This window comes from Diceros bicornis, chromosome 18, assembly GCF_020826845.1.
Source record: "Diceros bicornis minor isolate mBicDic1 chromosome 18, mDicBic1.mat.cur, whole genome shotgun sequence".
Classification (NCBI taxonomy): domain Eukaryota; kingdom Metazoa; phylum Chordata; class Mammalia; order Perissodactyla; family Rhinocerotidae; genus Diceros; species Diceros bicornis.
In genome coordinates, this window is record NC_080757.1 from 29342620 (window position 1) to 29365635 (window position 23016).

Consider the following 23016-nt stretch of genomic DNA (forward strand, 5'->3'; position numbering starts at 1 on the left):
CTACTTCACAGTTGTTGCAGAGCTCCCCTGAGATAACAAAGAGGAAAGTACTCAGTGATAGAGAATATCCTAACCCCAGTCCCAGAGCCCATCTGAACAAAGCATGAGACCAGCACAAGACAGGCCTGCCTTGAAGCTCGGTTTCAATTAGGAGGCCTGGTTGGGAGGATAGGGCCTGAAACTATTTATATCTCAAAGCTCCAATTCAGATAAACACAAACGACTGTGCTCTGCCTACACATGGGCTATTGTGAGGCTCAAGGGAGCCGGTGCTGTGCCGGTCTGAAGAATTCCACAGGGCCTGGGGAGGCCTTGCTCTCGTCCTCACAAAGCACATTTTCCCCTCTGCCTCTCCGGGAGAGGTTTGGTAGGGGTAATGGTTGTCCAGTGCCCAATTCTGAACCAGAGAGCAAGACATATAGCTTTCTATAGAGTGAAATTAAAAAAAAAAAAAAAATTAAAGGACACTTAATCCCCTACAGATGTTCTGAAGTAAAGGAACTGTGTCTAAATGCTAAAAGCTGCACAAAGCATAAACTATCAGCTGGAACGAGGAAACGTACATAAAAAATTTTTAAAAATAATTAAATAGGCATTTTTTCCGCCGTGCGCTCACAGGCCAGCATTCCTGTGGACAGCGAATGGAAACCCTATCATGCTCTGGCCGTTAGGAAGGAGGGGGGCTTTCCTGGATTTCTTTCGTCTCCGCAGAGATAATCCAGAGGGAGACAGTGGACTCTCTGGCCTTGCGCTTTTAAAACGGGAAGACAAAAGGCAATCTCGGCTGTCATCTGGGAGACTTCCAAGGGGATCGGCGGCCGAGTGCCAGCGGCCTAGATCAAATGGCCCGCGCCGCCCGGATTCCGGCCCGGGCCGCGACGAGTTCCTGCGCAAGCGCCAGCTGCGCCGCCCCTCCCCCAGGGGCCCCGCCCACAGGCCCAACGGCCGCGCCCGCCTCGCCCTCGCGCCAGCCCAGGTGGCGGGGGCGCGCGCCGGCCCAGGTGACTCCCGGCTGGCCCCGCCTCCAGGCGGGAGAAACCATCTTCTAAGGCGGGGGGAGGAGCGGGGCTCGCGGCCTCCCACACCGGAAGAGGAAGTCTGAGGCACCGGAGGTAGCAGGCATTCTGGGTAATTCGCTGTTTACTTCCCGAGAGCGAGGGGGTTGTGGCTCAATCGCTCGGTGTTCTTCCATCGGAGAGGATGGCTCTGGAGACGGTGCCGAAAGACCTGCGGCATCTGCGGGCTTGTTTGCTCTGTTCGCTGGTTAAGGTACCCATCGGGGACTTGGTTGTAGGGGCGATGGGGGACCAAGCTGGGGGAAAGAGTGTGGAACGGGGCTAGGGGATAGTGAAGAGAAAGGCGAGGTCCAGGACCCCGGCGGTGGCAGGCGATGTGGGGAGCTGCAGGAGATCGTTGTTTTATGTCGGTAGGAACGCGGGCAGGTTTTGCAGGCGTAGGAACGGGCAGTCTTACATGCCTTTGCATTCTCAGCTCTTAGCACAGGCCTGACCCTTAACAGATGTTCGGTGAACTTCTTTTGGAGCTGAAGTACACTGGGAATCAGAGGAGGGTGGGAATCTGCAGCTGAGGGAGTAGTCGGAGGGTGCCTGACCCTGGGGAGACTAGGGAAGGGAGTAGGTAAGACGCAGTTGGGAACAAGGAGGGAAGGAGTGTGAGGGTGGAATTTAGGAATGGGGCTCTGGGAGTGTTGGGTGGGGGACCTGATGAGACGAGCCAACGTAGGGAGCCTTCTACTTGACCAGGTAGAAGTGTTGAGAAAGCTGCATTTTTTTGGCCTTGTTCGTGCTCACTTCTCTCCTTTTTTTTCCCCTCCCAGACTATAGACCAGTTTGAATATGACGGTTGTGACAACTGTGATGCATACCTTCAGATGAAGGGTAACCGAGAAATGGTATACGACTGCACCAGCTCTTCCTTTGATGGGTAAGCCCCTTTAGATTCTTTCCTTCACGTTTACGTCACTTCCACCCCGGCCCTAACGGCCGCATCCTAATCCCTTCACCACCCCACCCTAATCCCTTCACCGCCCCACCCTAATCCCTTCACCGCCCCACCCTAATCCTTTCGCCGCCCCACCCTAACCCACCCCACCAAGTAAACACGGGTCAGGCTTTTGAGACCTAATCCTGTGGCTAGTCCAAATTGAGATTTGCTTTAAGTGTAAAATATACGACGCTGGGTTGCAAAGACTTAGCACAAAAAAGAGTGTAAAATATATTAATATTCTTTGTATTAATGCCAAAATGATAGTTCTTTGGATATATTGGGTTAAATGAAATACATTATTGAAATTAATTTCACCTTTTTTGTCTTTACTCTTTTAAACATGGCTGCTAGAAAATTTCAGATAATTTGTGTGGCTTTCATTATATTTCCACTGGACAGTTTTTCACTAGACTGTTAGCTCCTTAATGGTAGGGACTGTGTTTATCTTGTGCACCACGCCTGGCACAGGGCCTGGAAGGTGGTGGATGCTTAATAAATGTTTGTTGAATGCATGAAGATGCTTTTTGAAAATGAAGAAAAAGGAAGGTACAGTAATGGTAAATTATTGCCCTAAAGCTGATGCTTTTAGATGACTCTAAGAGGCCCTATAAGAAAAATTTTCCCTTGACGAGATTGCCCAGTGGGGAGAAGGGGAAATGAGGAAAACATAAGTGGCCGGGTCTCAATTTTCCTTCCCCAAGGTAGGAGCCAGAAGGCAATATTCTTTGGGAGTTAAGGAGGTATTAAGTTTCTTTTGACTGTTAGGCCAATTAAGAGTTTATACACAAACTGGACCCAAACCCAGTACTTGCCAAGGTTCCTTCAAGGTGGGCCAATTCCATATGTGCTTTGATTTCCTTTAAGGAAGAATAAGGGATTGGGCAAAAAAGTTGTTGTCATGGGACCTTTACTTCTTACTCATGCATGTGCATACTCAGATGGATACTCCAGTCCCTTCATTCATTTGTTAGCACTGAATGGTACAGTGCTAGCAAATGAATGAAGGGACTCCCATCTGTCGGTAAAGTACTATGTTGGCTGCTGTGAGAGATGTCAAGAGTTACACAATGAGATACTTACTAGTAAGAGACACAGTGTAAAGTTTTGCATGTTAGTTTTTTTTAAAAATTGTGGTAAAATATACATAACAAAAAATTTACCATTTTTAGGTATAGAATTCAATGGTATTGAGTATATTCACATTGTTGTGCGCAGCCATCACCACCATCCATCTCTAGAACTTTTTTCATCTCATTCCCTCCTCCCCTCAACCCCTGGCAGCCACTATTCTACTTTTCTATGGATTTGACTAGTCTAGCTACTTCATATAAATGGAATCATACGATATTTGTCCTTTTGTGACTGGCTTCTTTCATTTAGCATAATATTTTCAAGGTTTATCCATGTTGTAGCATGTGTCAGAATTTCCTTTTTAAGCTGAATAATGCATTGTATGTATACACCACATTTTGTTTATCCATTCATCTATTGATGGACACTTAGGTTGCATATCAGCCACCTTTTTGGCTGTTATGAATAATGCTGCTGTGAACATGGGTTTACAAATATCTGTTCAACTCCCTCCTTTCACTTTGGGGTATATATCCGGAAGTGGAATTGCTGGATCAATCTGTTTAATATTTTGAGGAATCACCATACTGTTTTCTATAATAGCGGCACTATTTTACATTTCTACCAGCAGTACACAAAGGTCCCAATTTTTACACATCCTTGCCAACACTTATTTTCTGGTTTTTGTTTTGTTTTTGGTAACAGCCACCCTATTGGGTCTGAAGTGGTATCTCATAGTGGTTTTGATTTGCGTTTCCCTAATGATTAGTGATGTTGAGCATCTTTTCATTTGCTTATTGGCTACTTGTATATCTTTGGAGAAATGTATGTGCAAGTCCTTTGTCCATTTTTGAATCAGGTTGTTTGTTTTTTTGTTGTAGAGTTGTAGGAGTTATTTATATATTCTGGTGCATATTAGGTTTTGAAGAGTGAGTATATCAAAGGCCAAAGGAGATCAGAGGAGGGTTAGATGAACTCAGCCAGAAGTGGAGGAGATAGCAAATGAACAAGACTCCTAAGGAGAGAAATACAGGATTTTTGAGGAGGTTGGGGTGAGAGAGAGGTAGAAAAAGCATTCTAAACAAAGAGAAATGACTCTAGCAAGGACATGGGGTGGGAAAACCAGGGTATGTTTGGAGAATGGTGGGAATTCTGTTTAGGTTAAGTCATAAGGTCGGATAATAGGCGCTGTAAGGCTAGGAAGATAGTGAAGGACAGAGGAGAATGGCCTACATACCCCAGATCAGTCTGCCGGGCTAGGGCAAGTGTTACCCTACTCACCAGCCCTGGAGGTGGGATCAGCCACTCAAAGCATATGGCTGAGAATGTAGGATTTGGATGGGAAGAGAGGCTCCCCAAATAAGGAGCGAAGATTGTTGCAAGAGAAGAGGGAATGGGTTTTGAGGAGGCAGTCAGCAAATATCAGTGCCTAGAACAGTCCTGTCACAGTAGGCAGTCAGTAAGCATTTGATTGAGTGAGTGACAAAGATGACCTCTGTAGCTTCTGAAAGCACCTGATGCTCAGCTGTTCTGCTCGAGTAGCAGCAGGCTTCTAGCCCTTGAGTAGCCTTTCTGTTGCCTGTGCTCTGGGATCAGAGCTACCCTGGGAAGGACTATTAGGATAATAAGGAGAGCTAATGCTTATTTAGCACCTGCTCTGTGCTGGGTGTTTTTCATGTATTAGATCAACCTTTGAGTCTTATCCCAGTGAAATTCCGAGAGAGGTCTCCATAAGTGTGTCAGGCAGTACAGCTCATTAGAGGCAGAGCTTGGCCAAGTCTAACTTACTTCTGGTAGAAGGACCCATTGTTTTGACTCATCCTCCCCTTCGCACTAGGCCCCAGCCCCCTAGTGGTTGTGTTGGTTGTAAACAGTAACACTGGCCATCTACCTCTAAAGGTGTCCTGTTTCCCAGGGAATCTGTGGGCTAAGGATGTTTTTGAGCCTAGTGAGATAGTCTTTGGGGGATGGTGACTGACGTGACAGGGACATAAGTGCAGAGGACCTTTGTCAGTACTAGCTTTGAGTCAGCCCCTGCCCAGCATTAGAGCTCAGTTTCCCCTGCTTTCTAATAGAGACTCAAATCTTGGCTTTTTTTTTTTTTTTTTGCTGAGGAAGACCGGCTCTGAGCTAACATCTATTGCCAATCCTCCTCCGTTTTTTTGCCCCAAAGACCCAGTAGATAGTTGCATATCATACTTGCACATCCTTCTAGTTGCTGTATGTGGGACGCAGCCTCAGCATGGCCGGAGAAGCAGTACGTCGGTGCGTGCCCGGGATCCGAACCCGGGCTGCCAGTAGCAGAGCACGAGCACTTAACCGCTAAGCCATGGGGCGGCCCAAATCTTGGCTTTTTCATGGGTTTCCTCTCAGCACTCTTGTGCTGGCTGGGAGCAGAGTAAAGAGGGCAGCTCCCTTGGTCTTTCTATTTTGTAGTAGGGAGGCTCAGGCTGATTCTGTTTTCTTTTCCCTTCCTAGAATCATTGCAATGATGAGTCCAGAGGACAGCTGGGTCTCCAAGTGGCAGCGAGTCAGTAAGTTTCTCCCTTTCTTCCTATCCTCATGGTGGTATTGCTGTCCCTCGGGTCTAGTGGGGGAGTCTTATATCAGAGGGTAAGTGGGTTCAGAGTGAGAAAGATGGGGTTGTAGGAGAGAAAAGCAAAGCACCCTGTGCTCTGTCGTGTAACACTTGTAGCCAAAAGAAAGGATTGCTCTTCTCTTGGAGTTGCAGCGTTTCTTTCATTTTTAGCTTAAGCTTTCATTTGGTCTTCAGTCTTAACTCATTCTCACTGCAATCTCTTTTCTTCTCTCTCAGGTAACTTTAAGCCAGGTGTATATGCGGTGTCGGTCACTGGTCGCCTGCCCCAAGGTAATAATAGTCATAATAAGAGCCAATGTTCATTTATTCTGCCAAGCTCTGTGGAAGTCATTTATGTGAACTAATGCCAGTCCTCACAACTCTGTGAGGCAACATAGACACAAAGAGGTTAAATAAGTAGCCCAGGGTCACCCAGCTTGTAAGTGAGGAGCCAGAATTTCAACCCAGAACCCTTGCTTTTGATGACTACAATGTATCTCTTTTTCTTCTCATTCTTACCAAGCCATTACCAAGCACTAGCCTGGGTCTTCGTTGGTAACAAGCCAACCAAGCAGGCCTGTTGATAAGCAGTCTAGGAACTCCAGTCTGCTCAGGACACCCCCCACTCCCAAGTAGTAGCTGCGGGAGCTTTCTTAGCCTTCAGAATCTTGGAATCCTCTTCCCTCACAGAGCTGTTTTTTTTTTCCCTGCCATAGGAATCGTGCGGGAGCTGAAAAGTCGAGGAGTGGCCTACAAATCCAGAGACACAGCTATAAAGACGTAGCAAGATGCATGGCCGCCAGCGTCTTTGCTCCCCATCTCCTGCCTCTGCTTGTTTTTTGTTGTGGAGCTAAATGGGCAGAGCTTCAGCTGCTTCCCACCTTCCAGTTCTGAGACTCAGCAGACTGTGTTGAGGGAGCGGCACAGCGTGTCCCTGGGCCATTTTACCTTCTTTGGACTACTGGTCGGGGTGGGAGGGGTTTGAATGGGTGCATTAACAGAGACTGAATTGGTTGGGGAGTAGGATGCTGGTTTTCCTACACACGGCCCTGGGCTGTGCCATTGCCCGTGGGCAGGACTCTGGGTCAAATGCCAATAAACATGAACCCCTGGGAAAGTTCTTAAGCCCATGACAGATGCCTTGTCTCTTTCTTTTATCTGAGCTGGGGAGGGGGGGCACACAGTAAGAACTCACTTGCTTCGTAAGCACCTTCTCAGAGCAGCAGAGGCTCTTGTGCTCCCTGTTACCCATCCTTGAGCCTCCAGGGTTGCCGCCTGTCTAGTGTGCTTCCTTGCATCTCGTTGGAAGGTCTGCTGTCCTAAGTCTAGGCAACCCCATCAGCCTGGTAGTCCTGGTGTCTGGCGGTTGCAGCCTTCTGTCCTCTAGACCTGGCACAGCAGGTGTCCCTTAAAGAAATCCTGAGTCTTCTTGGTATTCTTTGCCCCTTGACCATATTTAATGCTTTTTTTTCCTTGTCTGTTTTCTTCTTTTTACTGCTCTTTCTATACCTTAGGCCAGACAGTGGCACTCACGACCTGCCCCTCCCCCTCTTACATTCCTCCCTATTCCCCTAACAGACCCTCAGGTGGCTGCTGGGTCTCCATCTGGCTAGTTTGTGCCTCCACAGGACGTGGGCCCCTCCCTTTCTCCTCTGGCCTAGTAGGGGGCCTTGAGTGATGTCACATTATTGGCCAACGTGAGTGATTTGTTTTAGAATTAAAAATTTACCATAAATTCTCATTTACTTAAATTTCCACAAAAATCTTGTTAGTATCCCCATGATTTCCCTAAGTTTCTTGTTCTCCATGTGTAAAATGAGAATGATCACACTCTGCCTATTTACCCTAGGAATGTTGCGATTATAAAAATGAAGCAATGGGAAAATTCTATGGTAAACTTTGTTTGCTCTCCTTTTATTAGCCATTCTTCAAAATATACAGTATGTGCACAATTAACCAAAATAGTTGGGGGAGATGCCTGGAACCACCACAGCAGGGTAAGCTCTGACTCATTGGGCTTTGTGTCTCTTAGCCACCTGGTGTTGCTAGTGAGTCAGTCTCTCCCTACCTGTGGCCTGGAGTGTGGGGCAAGGAGGGAGAGACGCTAACTCTGCACTGACCCCTTTCTGTGTCCTCTCATAAGCCCATGGGAAGGAAGCTGGGACTGGCCCAGACCTCATGGCGCCACTCACAGGTCCTCCTCAAGCCAGAACCATTTTCTCTGATGCCTTCAAGGCCTGAGGGAATGGTCTGTTAACCCCAATTTCCAACTGAGTTTTTCAAGGATTTCCCCTGCCCAGCAAACTGGAAGACCCCCAGGGGTCGTGGTTTCTGTTCAATTTCAATCTGAAAGGAGTCTTGGGAAGCAGCCCCACCAGGCTAGGGCTTACATCCTGGAGGGAAGAAGTGGGTGTCAGCAAGAGTGCCTAGGCTGTGCAGCCACTACCCAACTTTCACTGGCTTTCTCAAAAAGTCCCTTGGAAATCCCCGGCTGCTGTCCTGCGTGTCTGACCCGGACGTGGCTGCTTGGTGAGAATGGAAACAGTTGTGGGGGGGGGGCGGAGGCAAGAGGAGCTGTGCACAAATAACCACACTCAGGCTGCCTCAGCCCCACACTGAGCTGGGGCCCTAACTGTCAGCCTCGCAGGAAGCGAAAGACACAGGCGCTGGTGGTTGTGGGGGAGGGGGGGCCAGTTGCCGTGACTGGATTTTGCACTCAGTGTGCCAAGTGGACTCTGCCTGGAAGCTGCTTCTGAATTTGCTCTCTTGCTTTGTTTGGTCCTTGAACCTGCTTGTGGTGCCACTCAGCAGCCCAGACAGGCGATAAGGTGCTGGAGTCCCATCCCCGGCTGGGAGCCCAAAGAAGCTGAAACAGAGACTATTGATTCTTCAAGGCTCCCTGGGAGTGAGCAGTGCTGTGTGGAAGAAAAGGTTTCAGGTGCTGGTACTGCTGCCCTGCATTCCATGTGCATGAGGCCTATGCCCTGCCCATCATGCCTGTCAGAGGTTCAGCCCCATTCTGACTGCTGAGGTCCCGTATCTGCCCAGAGTCTTGCTTGTTCTCTTGCTCAGTAGTTTGGCTTCTTTCCTTCAGGAAGGCAAGGCTCCTCCCTAGTTCAGCAAGGACAGACTCAAGTCAGACAGGTTAGAAACCAGGCTGCCTTCCCCTTGCCCGCTTATTGCTCATTCTCCATTCCCTACCCACCACAGGCTGTGGGGTTAGAGTCTCTCCCCTAAACAGGCTAAGTGGTAGTGCATTGCTGAATGCAGCTTCCAGCCCAAGGCAGAGATTGGTAGCTGATAGAACAAGGGTCAGAACATTCTGGTCTTGGAGGGGAGCAGTTTCCCCAAGAGTAATGGGGATGGGCTCTTTGGGTTTGGGGACTGAGGCCTCTCCTCTGGGCATGGCCACTACCTGCTTACTCCTAACTGGTCTATAACCTGTTATTCCATCCTCAAGCCCCCTCCCTGACACCTGATCTCTGTGTGTGTATATAAAAGAAACAGGTAGGTAATGTTTAGAAGAGACTAATAACATCTTTGTCTGGAAGTCTAGTTCATGTTTAGTGTCAGTAAAGCCTTTCATTTAAACAGCATATTACAGTTGACAAAAGGGCTTTCATGTCCATTATCTTATTTGATCCTCACAAAACCCCTGTGTCATAGTTAACATCCTTATGTAGTGATGAAGAGACTGAGGCTCAAAGAGTTAAAGTGACTTGGCATGATCAAGTGGTGGAGCCTTAGCTCAAGAAATACATTGCCCACACTCGATTTAGGGCTGCTTGCTGTTTCTGACATAGTTATCCCCACCAAAGGCAGCAGGTTGGCTCCCTTCGTGAGTATTCCACAGAACCAGCGGGAGGCATTAGCTTACTAAATTACAGGTCCCTACACATTGAGCCCCCTCTCACCCTGACCACACTACTCCCACCACCTACATCTCTGGTTTCCAAGTCTAATATTAGCCAAAGAGAGGGAGGCAGTGTGGGGAAATGGCCCAGGGAGGAGATCCTTGGGGTTTACTCAAGGACCCCTGTGTGGAGCACTGGGAAACTGGTCCAGTCCTCCTCCAGTTCCCACCTGGCTGCATCTGTTCCACTCCAGCAGCTCTTAGACATCTGCCGGCCTGTGCCCCATACTCCCCAACCTCTCCTGGATTTTTCTGCTCGCTACCTCCCTCCATCTGCAGCCCAATTATGGCATCTTCACACTCCACTGGAACACAGACTCATGTGATGAAAATGCACACATCCAACTAGGGGCGTTGTCTCTGCCCCCCAGCCTCGCTGCCTCTACCACCCACTAGCTGTGACTTTTCCAAGTCACTTTACTTCTCTAAAATGAAGTTTCCCTCCTATAAATGCAGTTGACAAAACTCGTGTGTTAGGCGGCAGGAATAGTGGTTACCCGTGAAAGGCGGGGGCGGAAGAGGGCGTGAGGGGCTCCTAAGGTGCTGCTTATAGCTTATTTCTTGATCTGGATGCTAGTTACATAGGTCGGTTCACTTTCTGAAACTTTATTGAGTTATACACGCATGATTTGTTCACTTTTCTGTTTGTATGTGATACTTTAAATTTAAAAAGCTCGCTCAAAGATGCAGTTGTGCGTCCCTGTCTTAGGATAATGGTGAGAATCAAATACATTAACTTAGGTAAAAGCAATTTGAGAGCTGTAAACTACTAAGTGTATCTAAGAGATTGTCATTATCCAAAGTTGTCCACCTCTAGATAAGTTCTAGGTAAGTGTGGCGAGAATGTCATCCCTATGGCATGGTTGGGCAATAGATGTTCCAATACATCTATCATACGTAAAATATCAAAACAGTTTTTTTCAAGCATTATGGCTTTTTATTTTAATCTCTCTTTCTGTTCTCATTTTTTATGACATAAGTTTTGTTTTTTTAAATACCTATTTCCCTTCTATTTGGATATGAGATTCTGGATGTGATTTAACCTCTACTTGGCTCAAAGTCATTGTTATAAACTTCCATTTTTGTATCATCTGGTGAAATGGTTCTGAGACTGATTATTTTTCTACCTCTTGGATTCATGTCAGCCTGTCAGCTGTCACTTGGGCTGCTCACGTGTGGCTGTCCCCCTTCCAGTCTTTTTTGAGCTAGGAGAACAGATAGCCACGCTTGGTAAAAATTGCTGTAGGGTGAGCCAGTAAGGCTTAGACTGAGGGAGAAAGCACATGTCTGCCTGCCTGGGCCTTGGGGCTCAGAGACCTTTGCCAGTGGGAGGGTGAGGTCCTGAGTGTTGGGGCTGTTGAACGAGTGAAGGCAGCTCATACAGAGAACGTGAGGGCTGGGAGAGTCAGGACTTAGGCCAGCCCCTCACTTTATGGGTGAGAAGACTGAGCCCCAGAGACAGTGGTCAGAAGTCCAGAGGGGTCACTGCTACTTCGTATGTCCTGCATGCTTGGCTCAGCGCTTTTCACCTACAGATTCTTGTGTTTCTCTTTGCTTTAAGATCCCAGGAAGCAGGAACTGGGTGCAGAGAAAACTCTGCCCCATGCTGCTGGCACCAAGATGCCAGGTCCTTTGAGAAATATGATAGAAAACATCTCCCCTCTAGATCTCCACCCTTCTATTCTCAATACACCCCCCAGAGTGGAGAGCAGGTATTATGTGGTCATGGACAGAGGACTTGCTGTGGGGGGTCCACCCCACAGCAGAGGGAGGCCTGGGCATGTAAGAAGTCAGGGAGCTGGCAGGCCCACTTCAAGATCTCCTGTGTGCTGCTTCCTGTCTGTGCTCTCTCCTTCCTCCAAACTGAACTCTCGTGCTACAGAGAAAACTTGAGGGAAGGTAAGGAACAGCTTCAGATACCAGTGGCAGGACCCCAGCCCCTCTTCAAAATGGATTCCTCACTCCTTCCCCAAACCCAGCAACTGCCACCCTTTCAACCCCTCCCCCCATCCCGGAAAATACCTGGAAGGAAGTGAGTGCTCTGGGGCCACTAGCCGGAAGAGGGGTTTAACTGTCACCTCGTCCCTGGGGGCTTGAGTAGCAGAGGGCAGAGGGGTAAATGCAAATCCATGCTTGGGAGAGAGAAGAACTCCACGGAGAGGAAGAGGATGGCAGCCAGCACCCAGCCTTCCTCCTGGTTCGTGGTCCCAGCGGGGGCTGGGGAGGCCTGAGGCAAGAGAGTGATCACAGGCCCTGGGAGAAGCCAGTAGCTGCCCCTACCCTGTGTAGGCAGCTCCGCACTGGCACTTTCTCTGGGCAGCTGAGTAGACTCACTTCCTCAGCCCTGCACCCCAGGGGAGCAGGGAGATGGGGGCGGGGTCTGGAGCCCAGTGGAGCCAGGCACAAGATAAGGAGATGGAGGAGGTCGAGGTGGGCACTTCACATCCCTGGTGAATGAGCCTGAGGAGAGCATACCTATTCTGCTTCTGCAGCAGGAGGGACTAAGCTTAGATTGGAAGGACTCCTCTGGCCTCCGTCCCTCCCCGCCCTCCTTGTAGGCAGCAGAGGCCAGAATTGAGAACTACATGGTGTCCTTGCAAAGGGATCTTTACAGCAACTGGGAGGCAAGAATACGAGTGAGAAGCAGCCCTGGGCCAGTGCTTCTACAATAATAATCTATTATATCAGTATGGCAATTGCCAGGTTCAAAACTGGCCGCCTCCATTATTGCATTTGATCCTCAGTACCCTCCTGTGAGACATTATTCCCCTTTCACAGATGAGAAAACTGAGTTTCAGTTATGTCACTTGCCCACGGTCAGTGGCCAGGCAAGGCTGCGCTGGTGTTTCAGTCCAGCCGTCCTTATGGCCTCCCTTTAGTTTTGCCATGGCCTATGGGGATCTAGGGCCCATAACCTGGGCAGGAGGGTGGGGGTTCTCCTTGTCTTCCTTTTGCCCCCTTGAGCCCAAGCCCGACGGCGGGGCTCTTGGGGTGTGGGTCTACTGACCTGGTCTTTGGGGATGAGGGCCGCAGCACCTCCCCGGGCTCACTCACCCTTGACCCTTCCCGGAGGGCCTGCACCTCCTGCTGGTCCCCCACCCCCATTTTGCCCCAGGCCTCTCACCTCCTCCCTGACGCCCCCCCCCAGCCACAGCCCCATGACGTGGCTGCCCGCACCCCATTGGCCGGCCTGGGAGCATTTGCCCTTATTTGGCCAGGCCGGCTCCAGGGCGGGCCTCCACCCCCAGCCCAGCCCCCGCAGGCTTGTCTCTCTCACTTCGTCTTTTTGAGGTTTGGCTCTGGGGCCCTGGCGGGCGTCGCTTCAAACGCACTTTCTGGTTGAGTCACTTTTTAACGGCTCCAGTGCTGTGAGCTGCTGCTGCTGCTGCTGCTGTTGCTGCTGGGGGACCCAGTCTGTGTGGCCAACCCTCCCCCACCTGACTGCCTAATAGGCTCTGAGAGAAGGGGCTGGGTGGCCATTCGCTGTGAGAGAGATTCTGCAGACCACTTGGTTACCCGTTAGACCCCTCTGCTCCGCTCACCCACAAGCCTGGGGGCAGGGCGTTAGGCCTGAGTCCCTCCCATGGCTTTTTCCAACTCCCTTCTCGGGGTTTGTGAGGCTGCATCTCCGCTGTCTGTTGAGTATCCCCTCTGAGGTCTGCCAGGCCTGGCCCTTTTGGGAGTACTTTGAATAGAGTCCCTTAGGGGGACAGAAACAAGATACAGACTGTTGGCCGATTTTCAGGAAGGTGAAACTTAACCTCGCCGAGTTTCCGGTTCCTCATCTCTGAGATGGGGACACCATCGTTTACATCACTGGCTCAGCATGATGATCAAATGAGACTCAGATTGAATGTGTTATATAAAGTTCTCCAGATGTCTCAGCGGCTGCCCTTCCCCCCAGCTCAGTGGAGGTGAATGAAGAAACAGCCCAGAGGAGTCCACGGGCACTCCTCACAGAGCTCTCCAATCTTTCCACCCCTCACCTTCTGCTTCTCCAACTGTCGCTGGGATGGGAGGAATCCTGTGGGGGGCAGGATGCTTACAGGAGGAAACAGACAGAAGAGTTCCCCCCAGCCCCTTGCCCCTTGTTCCTAGCTAAGACAAGGGGAGGATTCTGCTCAGGATTCTTTCCCAGCCACCTGCCTTCTCTGAGCTATGGGAGTTCTGCCCTTGAGCCAGCTGGGGAAATCCATGGGCTGCCTAGTGGCTAGGCAGGTCTTGGAACACAGGCCTTGCTACTTCCTCCTCCAAAGTCCCTGGGGCCCCTTGCTCTTGGGGACTTCCTAGAGTATAAACTGGTCCTTTGGTCAGCCTCCTCCTCAATTTTGTAGATGAAGAAACAAAGGCTGGACGTTGAGGGGCAGATTCAGTGACTGGTCCAAAGTTACACTGTAAACAGCCACAGGGTGGGGACTGGAACCCTAGTCTCCTGCCCCCTAGTTTTGCCCTCTGCTTGGTGGGCCTGCTGTTGGGGGTAGGGATGAGAGATCACCAACTCTCAGGACACATACACAGACACAGACACAGACACAGACACAGACACACACACACACACACACACACACACACACACAGTTTATTTGTAGCAGTTTAAACTGGAGCAGGTGCAGCTCTGCAAGTGAAACCAGGAGCCTGTGTATGGAGGGAGACAAGAGGAGCTTTCTCTCATTTCCCTGCTTGTGTCCCTAGGAGATCCCAGTGGAGGACACTTCTGGTTTCAGAGCCACTCCCACAGCAGTGGTCAGGGGGGCCTTCCTCACACCCACGCCCCCTCTCCTACCCAGCCCACCCTGCCTCTTCCCAGATGCTGTGGACCAAACCCTGAACTTGGCCCTGACTTGCTTTGTGACCTCAGGCTGCCGTCTGCCTCCCTCTGGATTTGCAGCTCAGTTTCCTGACTCGGGCCAGTTTGCTGCCTGACCTTGCTGCTTAAAAGGCCTTGGATACTATGATCTAGAGAGCTGAGCCAGAAGCCCATCCCAGAGCAGAGCTGGCCTCACAGGGGGCACTGCAGCTGCCTCTGGCCAGAGTAGAGCAGGAGAGCATGAAGTAAAACCTGGAGGACGTCTGGGCAGTGCAGGTAGGGCTGAGGGAGAGCCTCTCAGCACTCCTGGTGCTCTCCAAGGCTCTGAGATGAGTCAGGGGACCTTCCTAGGTGCTGAGATGACCTCTGCAGGGCACATGGCTCTCTTATGTTCTTGAGGCTCTTCCCTCTCTCAGCACTGCTTCCCTTGGCAGCCCCTCCCAGGAGGGTGGTGAAAGGTTCCAACATTTGGGACTATTGACTCCAATTGTCTTTAGCCCCATTTTGCAAAGCTGGGGGCTCAGTTTCCCTCCTTTGTGGCCAGGCTTGCTCCCAACCCTGGCTCCCTTGAGGGCGGGCCTGCTCTGCCTTCTGACTTCCTGTTTGTGAGTGGTTAGGTCCTGTGGCTTCTCTCTTGTTGTCTCTTCACAAGGCAGGTTATCTGGGCTGCCATCTCTGCCTGCCTGCCGAGTAAGGGCCCCAGGCCCCTGCAGCTGGAGGGGAAGGCTTGGTGTTCTTCTCAGCCTTCATGTGCCGCCCCTGTCATTTCTCCCACCCTCTGGGCTTGCTCTCTGTTGCAGGTGTTAGGCCTTCAAAAGACCATTTTCTCCCTGTTTGTCCTCCTTGTTTGGTCAGCTTCTGCCCTCTCTATCTCCTGTCCTTCCAAACTCTCTTCCATCTGTACTCACTTCCTCCAGGAAGCCTTCTCTGATGGGTGCCCTGGGACTCTGAGGTTGCCACTGCACCATCCGTCAGTCCAGCCCGTTGGGCTCCTCACCCCCACCTAGGACTAATTTGCCCTTGTTGCCATGATTTTGTAAGATGTAGGTATGTGTGGAGGTGTATATGTGAGTTCTTCTTCACTCCTTAGGTTCAGTGCTCACTCAAGCAGGAGCCAGTGGTCCCGTCAGCCCTGAAGCTCTGCACCTGCTTTAGGTACAACTGCTCACTCACACCGACACGCAAAACTCTCAAACCCTGCATATGTGTCTCGCCCATCAGACTGAGAGTCCCCGAAGACAGGTCCTCTGTCCTTTTCTCCTCAGGCTCACCTTTACCTGCCCACAGCCTCAGCTTGGCACACAAAGATGGCTGTCCCCAAGGTCAGTGAGGTTGGGGTGGGAGTGAGGGATTGTGAGCCTAGCGTCCTCCAGGATCCCAAGCCCAGACCCTGGTGGCCTCAGCCCTCTCACTACTTTGTCTCTGATGCAGCTGCCCCATCCCAACTGCTTCTGATCTTGGTCCCTACTCCTCCTCCCCTTTTACTCCTCTGAGCAGGAATCTGATCCCTGGACTGAGAGTGTCAGAACTGGAAGGGACCATGGGGGACATTTTATAGCAGAGTCCAAGTGAGCTGAGGCTGCCCAGGGGGTGCCTGGCCGAGCCTGGACTTACCGCCAAGCGGCAGAGTTTGAAGAATCAACTGGAACTCCTCTCTCCCCCACAAAGAGAGGCCTCCTCTTTCAGCCACTGGCCATCACCAAGGGTTTAATTTCTCTCATCCTGGGGAACTCAGGCAACAGGCAGCTTTGGGAGCAGGAGTAGGAGTCACACCTCTCTCACAGAGGTGCCTGTGTTCTCAAGCCATCCCCAGTTCCTTCCAATCACCCTCCCAAGCGCTGGCCTCAGATTCCCGAGTGAGCCTTGCTGAGTGTTTCCGGGGAGAATGCAGGTGTGTCCAGGAGTGTGCAGCAGGCCTTCCTCAAGGCGTATATGTAGGCCTGAGCTGCGGCGTCACCCAGTGTGTCTCTGTGGCTCTAGGCCTGCTGTACTTCTCTAGAAAGGAGACTGAATCTTTTGGGCTTTTTGGGCCCCGTGTGTGTGTGTGTGTGTGTTTGTGTGTGTGTTTGTGCGTGCTCAGGCACCCACTGCTCTTCCCTCGGGCACCTGCCGGTCAGTCATGTAGGCCACACGTGTGGGCTGTGCCAGCCTGGAGCAGGGCTTCCAGTCCAGTGCTTCTGTTCTACTCACCTGGGTGGTTCTCATTGTCTCTGCGTCCTCGTCTCAGACCTGGCCCCTTTCTCATTCCTGACTCTGTCTCTGGCCTTGTTCTGTTTCTCCTGGTTTGAGGCCCAGCAGAGCTGGGAGTCATCGCAGGGCTGGGGGAGAAATCCAGGGTACAGGGACCCTGAGCCCCACCTCAGTTCCATCCCTCTTCAACTCCAGCCTCAGGGTGGGAACCAGCAAAAGGCTTAGCCCCTCCAGAAACATCCTGACCCTAGAAGCTCTGTGGATGTAGAGGCTGGGCCTCAGTCTCTCTCCTCAAGAAAAAAAAAATCAGTGGTGGTCTTTGGCCTTGGGCATTGAGGGCATACAAAGGAAAAGCAGCCTCTGTTGTCACCCCCACACTGCTCAGGACAAGAGAGGGGCTGCGTTGGAGACTGTTGAGGAACGAGCGTGTCCCTCAGAAGGAACTTCAGGTCTGACTTGCCGCAGGTCACATGCTGAGGGAGTCTGTGGCAGATCTGGGCCCCGAAGCCAGGCCTCCTGGCTCCCAGTCTGTGACTCTCCTTTGCTGGGACAAAGCATCTCTGAGGTGATGGCTATGGGAGTACTCTAAGCAGAGGGTGGGGAGGCAAGATGCTCTAGGAGGAGGGGCCCTGAAGGGTGGGGGTCCAGGAACCCAGGTTACTGCACAACTTTGATATTCTTATCCTCTTATCGCCTGGGGCAGCCACTTCCCCTCCACCCAGGGTCTGAGGCAGCGGTGGTCCGTTAAAGGAGTACTGTCCCATTTCTGGCCAGCTCGCCCTCCTCGCCACTGTCTCTTCAGACACTGGCGGGTGAAGGGCCCTGTTCCCCTTTCTTTGTCCCATTTAGGAGCCTGGGGATGGACAACAATTTTCCAGATTGAGAGTTGCCCTTCCTGAAGGAAAGGATGTGAGGCAATCTCCCTCCCTCCTGCACCCTTCCGTGCCTATCCTCTTCTGGGCATTGAATCAGAGAGTTCCCTGAAATCTGTGTGGACCTAACCCTGAATGGAGGACCCAGAGAAGAGGCCTATGGCTTTCTGGGAAGGAGCCACTGGGTGAGTCTCATCCACTCCTACTCCTCCCTCTCCAATCTATTCCTTTTGACTCCAGAGCCAAGCCCACTGAGAGGCTTGGAGTACCTTGGGGAAAACGTGTAGCCCAGACCCAGCTCACCTCAGCCCCTGGCCCAGACCCACACCCTGTTCCCCTCCCCCAGGCAGGGGCCCTGGGATGGGCAGCTTCCTGCCTTCCCCATGGGGAAAGCGGGGGTGGCATGCAGGTGGGCGGGCCCCGTGCCCACATCCGGTGGCTGCCAGAAACTCTCCTGGAGCCTCTTTCCCTCCACTCCTCCAAGCCCAGTGGGACCCATGCCCTGCCTTAGACCCTGGTCCTTACCACGGTTCTGCCCTGCCCTCCTATCCCTACAGGCCCTGAGGGAAGCATGAACACCCAGTCTAGTGTCAACAGGCCCACCTGGCCCAAGTGTGACCCACCCCCATACCGTGCTGAGGGCACAGGCCTGGTCTCCTGCCAGCTGGGGCTGGGGGAGGGGTGACTTTGTAGGGTGCTGAGGGCAACTGACTACATGGAGGGTACTGTGATGTGCTGGCCCAGACCCCCCTTATTCATCTCTATCTCTGTGGCCTCTCTGGGCAGCACATATTGAGGAGCCACGGCTTGGTCTGAATGCCACTGCTATCCCGAAGGGAAAGGAGTTTTCTAGGCTGGGGTCGGTGGACGTGGGGCTCAGAGAAAAAGTCCTTTTCTTGTACTGGAATTCACTCACTGAAGGCCCCGACAGGGAGCCCTTGTCTCCTGGGGTCACTCAGTGCCTTGAGTCAATCCCAGACTCTTGAACCATTCCCTGGAGCTGGTGCCGTGGGGGAGGAGCAAGCCTGGGGTCCCGGAAGCCACCTGCCCAGGGCGTGTGAGATGGTCTCTTCAGCCCCACTCCCGCCAATACCCAGCCTTGTCTCTGGTTTCCTGTCAGTCTGTCCTCCCTAGGGAGGGGAGGGGCGCGCTAATCTCCGCTGTGGTGTGGGGGCGGGCTCCAAGACCGTTGGGCGCCCTGAGATCTGGCCCACGTGGCCTCGGGGTTATAAGCCCTGCCCGCCCTGAAGGGAACCCCACTTGAGAGCCTGGAGCACAGGACTTGCTCCCTTCAGCCCTGCAGCATCAGGTAAGTGTTCGACTTTCACTTCACTCCCCACCGGGCTCCTTGACTCTGGGCCTCAAGGGGCAGTGAGGGGCTCCGGCTGCAGGCCCTGGGTGGAGAGGCTTTGGGGAGGGGCTTCAGGGGCTTGGGTGCCAAGGCTTACAAGCAAAGCTCTAGGCAAAGAGGTGCAATAACCCTCAGATCTACCGGCCTTCATGGTGGGACAGCTCCTCAAAATCCTGGGCCTTGACTTCCCTCTAGACAAGGAAGGTAAAATGGCTCCTGGGCCCCAGATGAAGAAAGAGGGGTCCAAGGCTTCAAGAGACAAGGCGTCATCGCTGGGCTGGGGAACGGCAGAGGGTGGGCACAGGCTGAAAAGTGAGACTCGTGTGAGCAGAGGCGCTAAGCGTCTCCCTCCACCCAACATGGCTACCCTCTGCGTTGCAATAGCCTTAGGCTCCTGCCTGAGGAGCTCTGGGCAGTGAGGGAGTCAAGGCTTTGGGCTGGTGAGGAGCCTGGGGATGGAGGCCTTGTGCGGAAGGAGGCTGTGGCTGCCTCATTTGGACTCTAGAGGGCAAGTATTGTGGCTGGGGGGGGGTCACTCGAGGGGTCAGAAATGGGGACTGTGGTGAGGCCTCCAGAATGGCCATGGTCTCTACCTGAGTACCCCTGAAAGTTGGGGGGATGGGGTGGAGCCCTAGGGGGAAGGGAAGAGGGAACCAAAGAGGAAGTGGGGGGAGGGAGGTAGAGGAGGCAAGTCTGGCGCCATGCTGAGTCACCGCCCACAAGGCCCAGGGCGGGCCCTCTGGGGGCCACGGGGCAGGGTGTTGGGGTCTTGGGAAGCCATGAGGAGGGCTGGGGGGCTCTTGAAACAGGAGTCAGGAGGAGGAGCGGGCGGCCTGAAGAGTACCTGCAGATGGACAGACAGACAGTGCAGTCACCCATAAAGTAGAAAGCACTACTAACAGCACTGGAGGGTGTAGTGTTTCCTACTTTATGGATGAGTGTACTGTGGGCTTCGGAGACCACGCCGCTGCCGCCTGCCACCGTCTTCCTCCACGCTCAGGACCGTGCGTGACAGGTGAGCCCCTCAGGCATCCTCCCCACCCTGCTCAGACCCCTGAAAGGCCCTCACTGCCCACCACGGTGCTGTCCCTCCTGGTTCCGGCCAACCAGGGAAATGCCACATCAGCTCCTCTGCTGCCTCGAGGTCTGGGAGGGCTGGACATCTGGACCTGATGCAGCTGCGGAGAGGCCCCGGCATGGGGGCCCAGACGCCAGTGGACAGATGCCAGGACAAAGAAGAGGAGGGAAAGGAGGGTAGATGGAAGGGAATGGGGTGCCAGGGACTCCAACACTAATAAACAATGGACTCTGCTTCTCTTTTGTCTGAGACTCTGTTGCTGGGATTGGGGGGCTGAATGGGCTTAGCAGGCACATGGATGGGATGGGTGCACAGAGGGGCCGGGAGGGAGAATCACTCTCACTCTCTTGAGATATATGGGTTTGACCCTGCCTATGAGACCAGAAGAGGGCTCTGGGCCTGGCCGGGCCGCAGCCGCCAAGGAACAATGCCTGGGGGTGAGGACCTCCCTGCAAACTGAGGAAAGGGGGCAGGAGATGGAGGCGCAGGGTTGTGAGGGGCCCTTCCACCTTTAACCTAGCTCTGGCTCTGTCCTCTACTTGCTTTCCACACCCCTAAACTGAAGGCTGCCTACCTCCAGTTCTTTTTTTTTTTTGGTGAGGAAGACTGGCCCTGGGCTAACATCTGTTGCCTATCCTCCTCTTTTTTCTTGAGGAAGATTGTCCTTGCGCTAATACCAATGTCAATCTTCCTCTATTTTGTATGTGGTATGCCACCACAGCATGGCTTGATGAGTGGTGTGTAGGTCTGCGCCCAGGATCTGAACCCGTGAACCCCGGGCCACTGAAGTGGAGGGTGTGAACCCAACCGCTATGCCACCGGGCCGGCCCCTACCTCCAGTTCTAATCTAAGAAAGTCTAGAGGGTTGTTGGTAATATAAGAATTGGACACACACACACACTGTGGCCCCAACACAAAGCATCTTTTACATAGACAAGGGCACAGATGCTGCTATACAAAGCACACACACCAGCATGCGTGTGCATTTACATCCAGGGGCCCTGTACGTGTATGCTATCAACACACGTGTATGGTGACATACACATGTGACATGGCTGGCATGTCACACAATGACACACAGGGATATACACACACTCAGGACACATACATATTCAATAGTACACACACATACAATGATATAAACACATATGATGTGTGTCACATGTAGAAGAGAATACAAATACACACATAGTGACATTCACAATAAACACATTGGTTCCATACACATACAAATACAGTGACACATTCATACCTGATGATAAATATACAATAGGTATATAGTGATATCTATATATCTAGATACATAGATATAAATAAAACCATGTCATTGTACGGCATTACACATATTTACATGACTGTATGATAGTGCATCATTACATATTGCGTAATGCCATATAATGGCATCCATATACATATATTGTGTCATACATGTAATTTATACACACACAATCATAGCTCACACATACATAACAGCACACAGACACTATGGCAAGTAGGCATCTATGCAACGGCACACACATAGAAACGTGCATACGTATATACCAGCGAGACTTATAGACTCATAATAGTACACACACATACATACATATATAGATATGTATGTGTGTACATATGTAAAATAATATAACTGCCCCACACACATATACAGAGATAACTATGCAGTCATGCACCGCACAATGATGTTTCAGTCAACGACAGACCACATATATGACAGTGGCCCCATAAGATTATTACCATATAGCTTAGATGTGCAGTAGGCTATACCATCCAGGTTTGTGTAAGTACACTCTGTGATGTTCGCACAATGACAAAATCGCCTAACAATGCATCTCTCAGAACATGTCCTCATCGTTAAATGACCCTACACACCTAGGCTATATGGCATAGCCAGCCTATTGCTCCTAAGCGACAAACTTGTACAGCATGTTACTGTACTGAATACTGCAGGCAACTGTAACACAATGGTAAATATTTGTGTATCTAAACATAGAAAAGATATAGTAAAAATATGGTATAAAAGATCAAAATGATACACCTGTATAGGGCACTTACCCTGAGTAGAGCTTGCATGACTGGAAGTTGCTCTGGGTAAGTCAGAGAGTGAGTGGTGAGTGAATGTGAAGGCCCTGGACACTACCGTACACTATACAAACATTGTACACTTAGGCTACACTAAATTTATAAAAAATATTTTTCTTTCTTCAATAAATTAAACTTAGCTTACTGTAACTTTTTTATTTTATAAACTTTTTAATTTTTTTTAACTTTTTGACTTTTAATAATACTGAGCTTAAAACACAAACATATTGTACAGCTGTACAAAAATATTTTCTTTCTTTATATCATTCTATAAGCTTTTTTCTATTTAAAAAGATTTTCATTTATTTTTTCTTTTTAAACTTTTTTGTTAAAAACTAAGAGACAAACACACACATCAGCCTACGCCACACAGGGTCAGGATCATCGACATCACTGTCTTCCACCTCCAAGTTTTGTCCCACTGCAAGGTCTTCAGAGGCAATAACACACTTGGAGTTGTCATCTCCTATGATAACAACGCCTTCTTCTGGAATACTCCATGAAGGACTTGCCTGAGGCTTTTCTTAAGGAGGTGTTACTCTTTTCAGAAATATGTCCATGGTGGTTTGCTTCTTTTTTCCATCATAGATTTGCTTGTAAGCAGATAATGCATCATGAACATTCCTCTCTACTAATGACAACCTATGACGTTACAATGGCTATGATGTCACTAGGCGATAGGAATTTTTCAGCTCCATTACAATCTTATGGGACCACCGTTGTATATGCGGTCCATCGTTGACTGAAAGGTCCTTACGCGGCACGTGACTCTATGTGCATACTACACATATGCATGCACATAATGGCATGCCTGTATACCCTGACATAAATATCAGTGACACACATCATGTAGTGGTGCCCATATTGATCCACATACTGCTTTAGGGAAGTGAAGATGTCACCTCCACCCCGTGCATCAACTCTGGCCTGGGTGGAGCCCATGGTCAAGGGCTCTGTGGTTTAGTGCTGCTGCTGCTATTCCTCAGGGGTGCCACACGAGGGCCCCTGACCTTGGCCGAGACTGGCTTCTGTGCAGATGGACTGAGTCCCGGGTTCAGAGGGGACAGGGG

The 23016-nt window shown here is 51.0% G+C and overlaps 1 protein-coding gene and 1 long non-coding RNA gene across 2 annotated transcripts; both read left to right on the forward strand.

Moving 5' to 3' along the window:
• Positions 1 to 1135: 1135 nt before the first annotated feature.
• SUPT4H1 (SPT4 homolog, DSIF elongation factor subunit) lies at positions 1136 to 6786 on the forward strand. Its single transcript, XM_058560576.1, has 5 exons — positions 1136 to 1269; positions 1838 to 1944; positions 5557 to 5612; positions 5894 to 5947; positions 6373 to 6786. Exons 1-5 carry the CDS (start codon positions 1201 to 1203, stop codon positions 6438 to 6440), a joined length of 354 nt encoding a protein of 117 aa, XP_058416559.1. The 5' UTR covers positions 1136 to 1200; the 3' UTR covers positions 6441 to 6786.
• A 10562-nt stretch (positions 6787 to 17348) lies between these two features.
• Positions 17349 to 20106, forward strand: LOC131416681 (uncharacterized). The gene is made up of 2 exons (XR_009222628.1): positions 17349 to 18747; positions 18925 to 20106. It is a non-coding gene; the product is annotated as an uncharacterized LOC131416681 (long non-coding RNA).
• The last annotated feature ends 2910 nt before the right edge of the window (positions 20107 to 23016 follow it).

Excerpts from the sequence above, each read along its gene's own strand:
- SUPT4H1 (XM_058560576.1), top strand. The coding sequence starts at position 1,201 with ATGGCTCTGGAGACGGTGCCGAAAGACCTGCGGCATCTGCGGGCTTGT. Across the intron at positions 1,945-5,556 it reads ACCAGCTCTTCCTTTGATGG|AATCATTGCAATGATGAGTC; the intron begins GTAAGCCCCTTT and ends TTCCCTTCCTAG. Across the intron at positions 5,613-5,893 it reads CTCCAAGTGGCAGCGAGTCA|GTAACTTTAAGCCAGGTGTA; the intron begins GTAAGTTTCTCC and ends CTTCTCTCTCAG.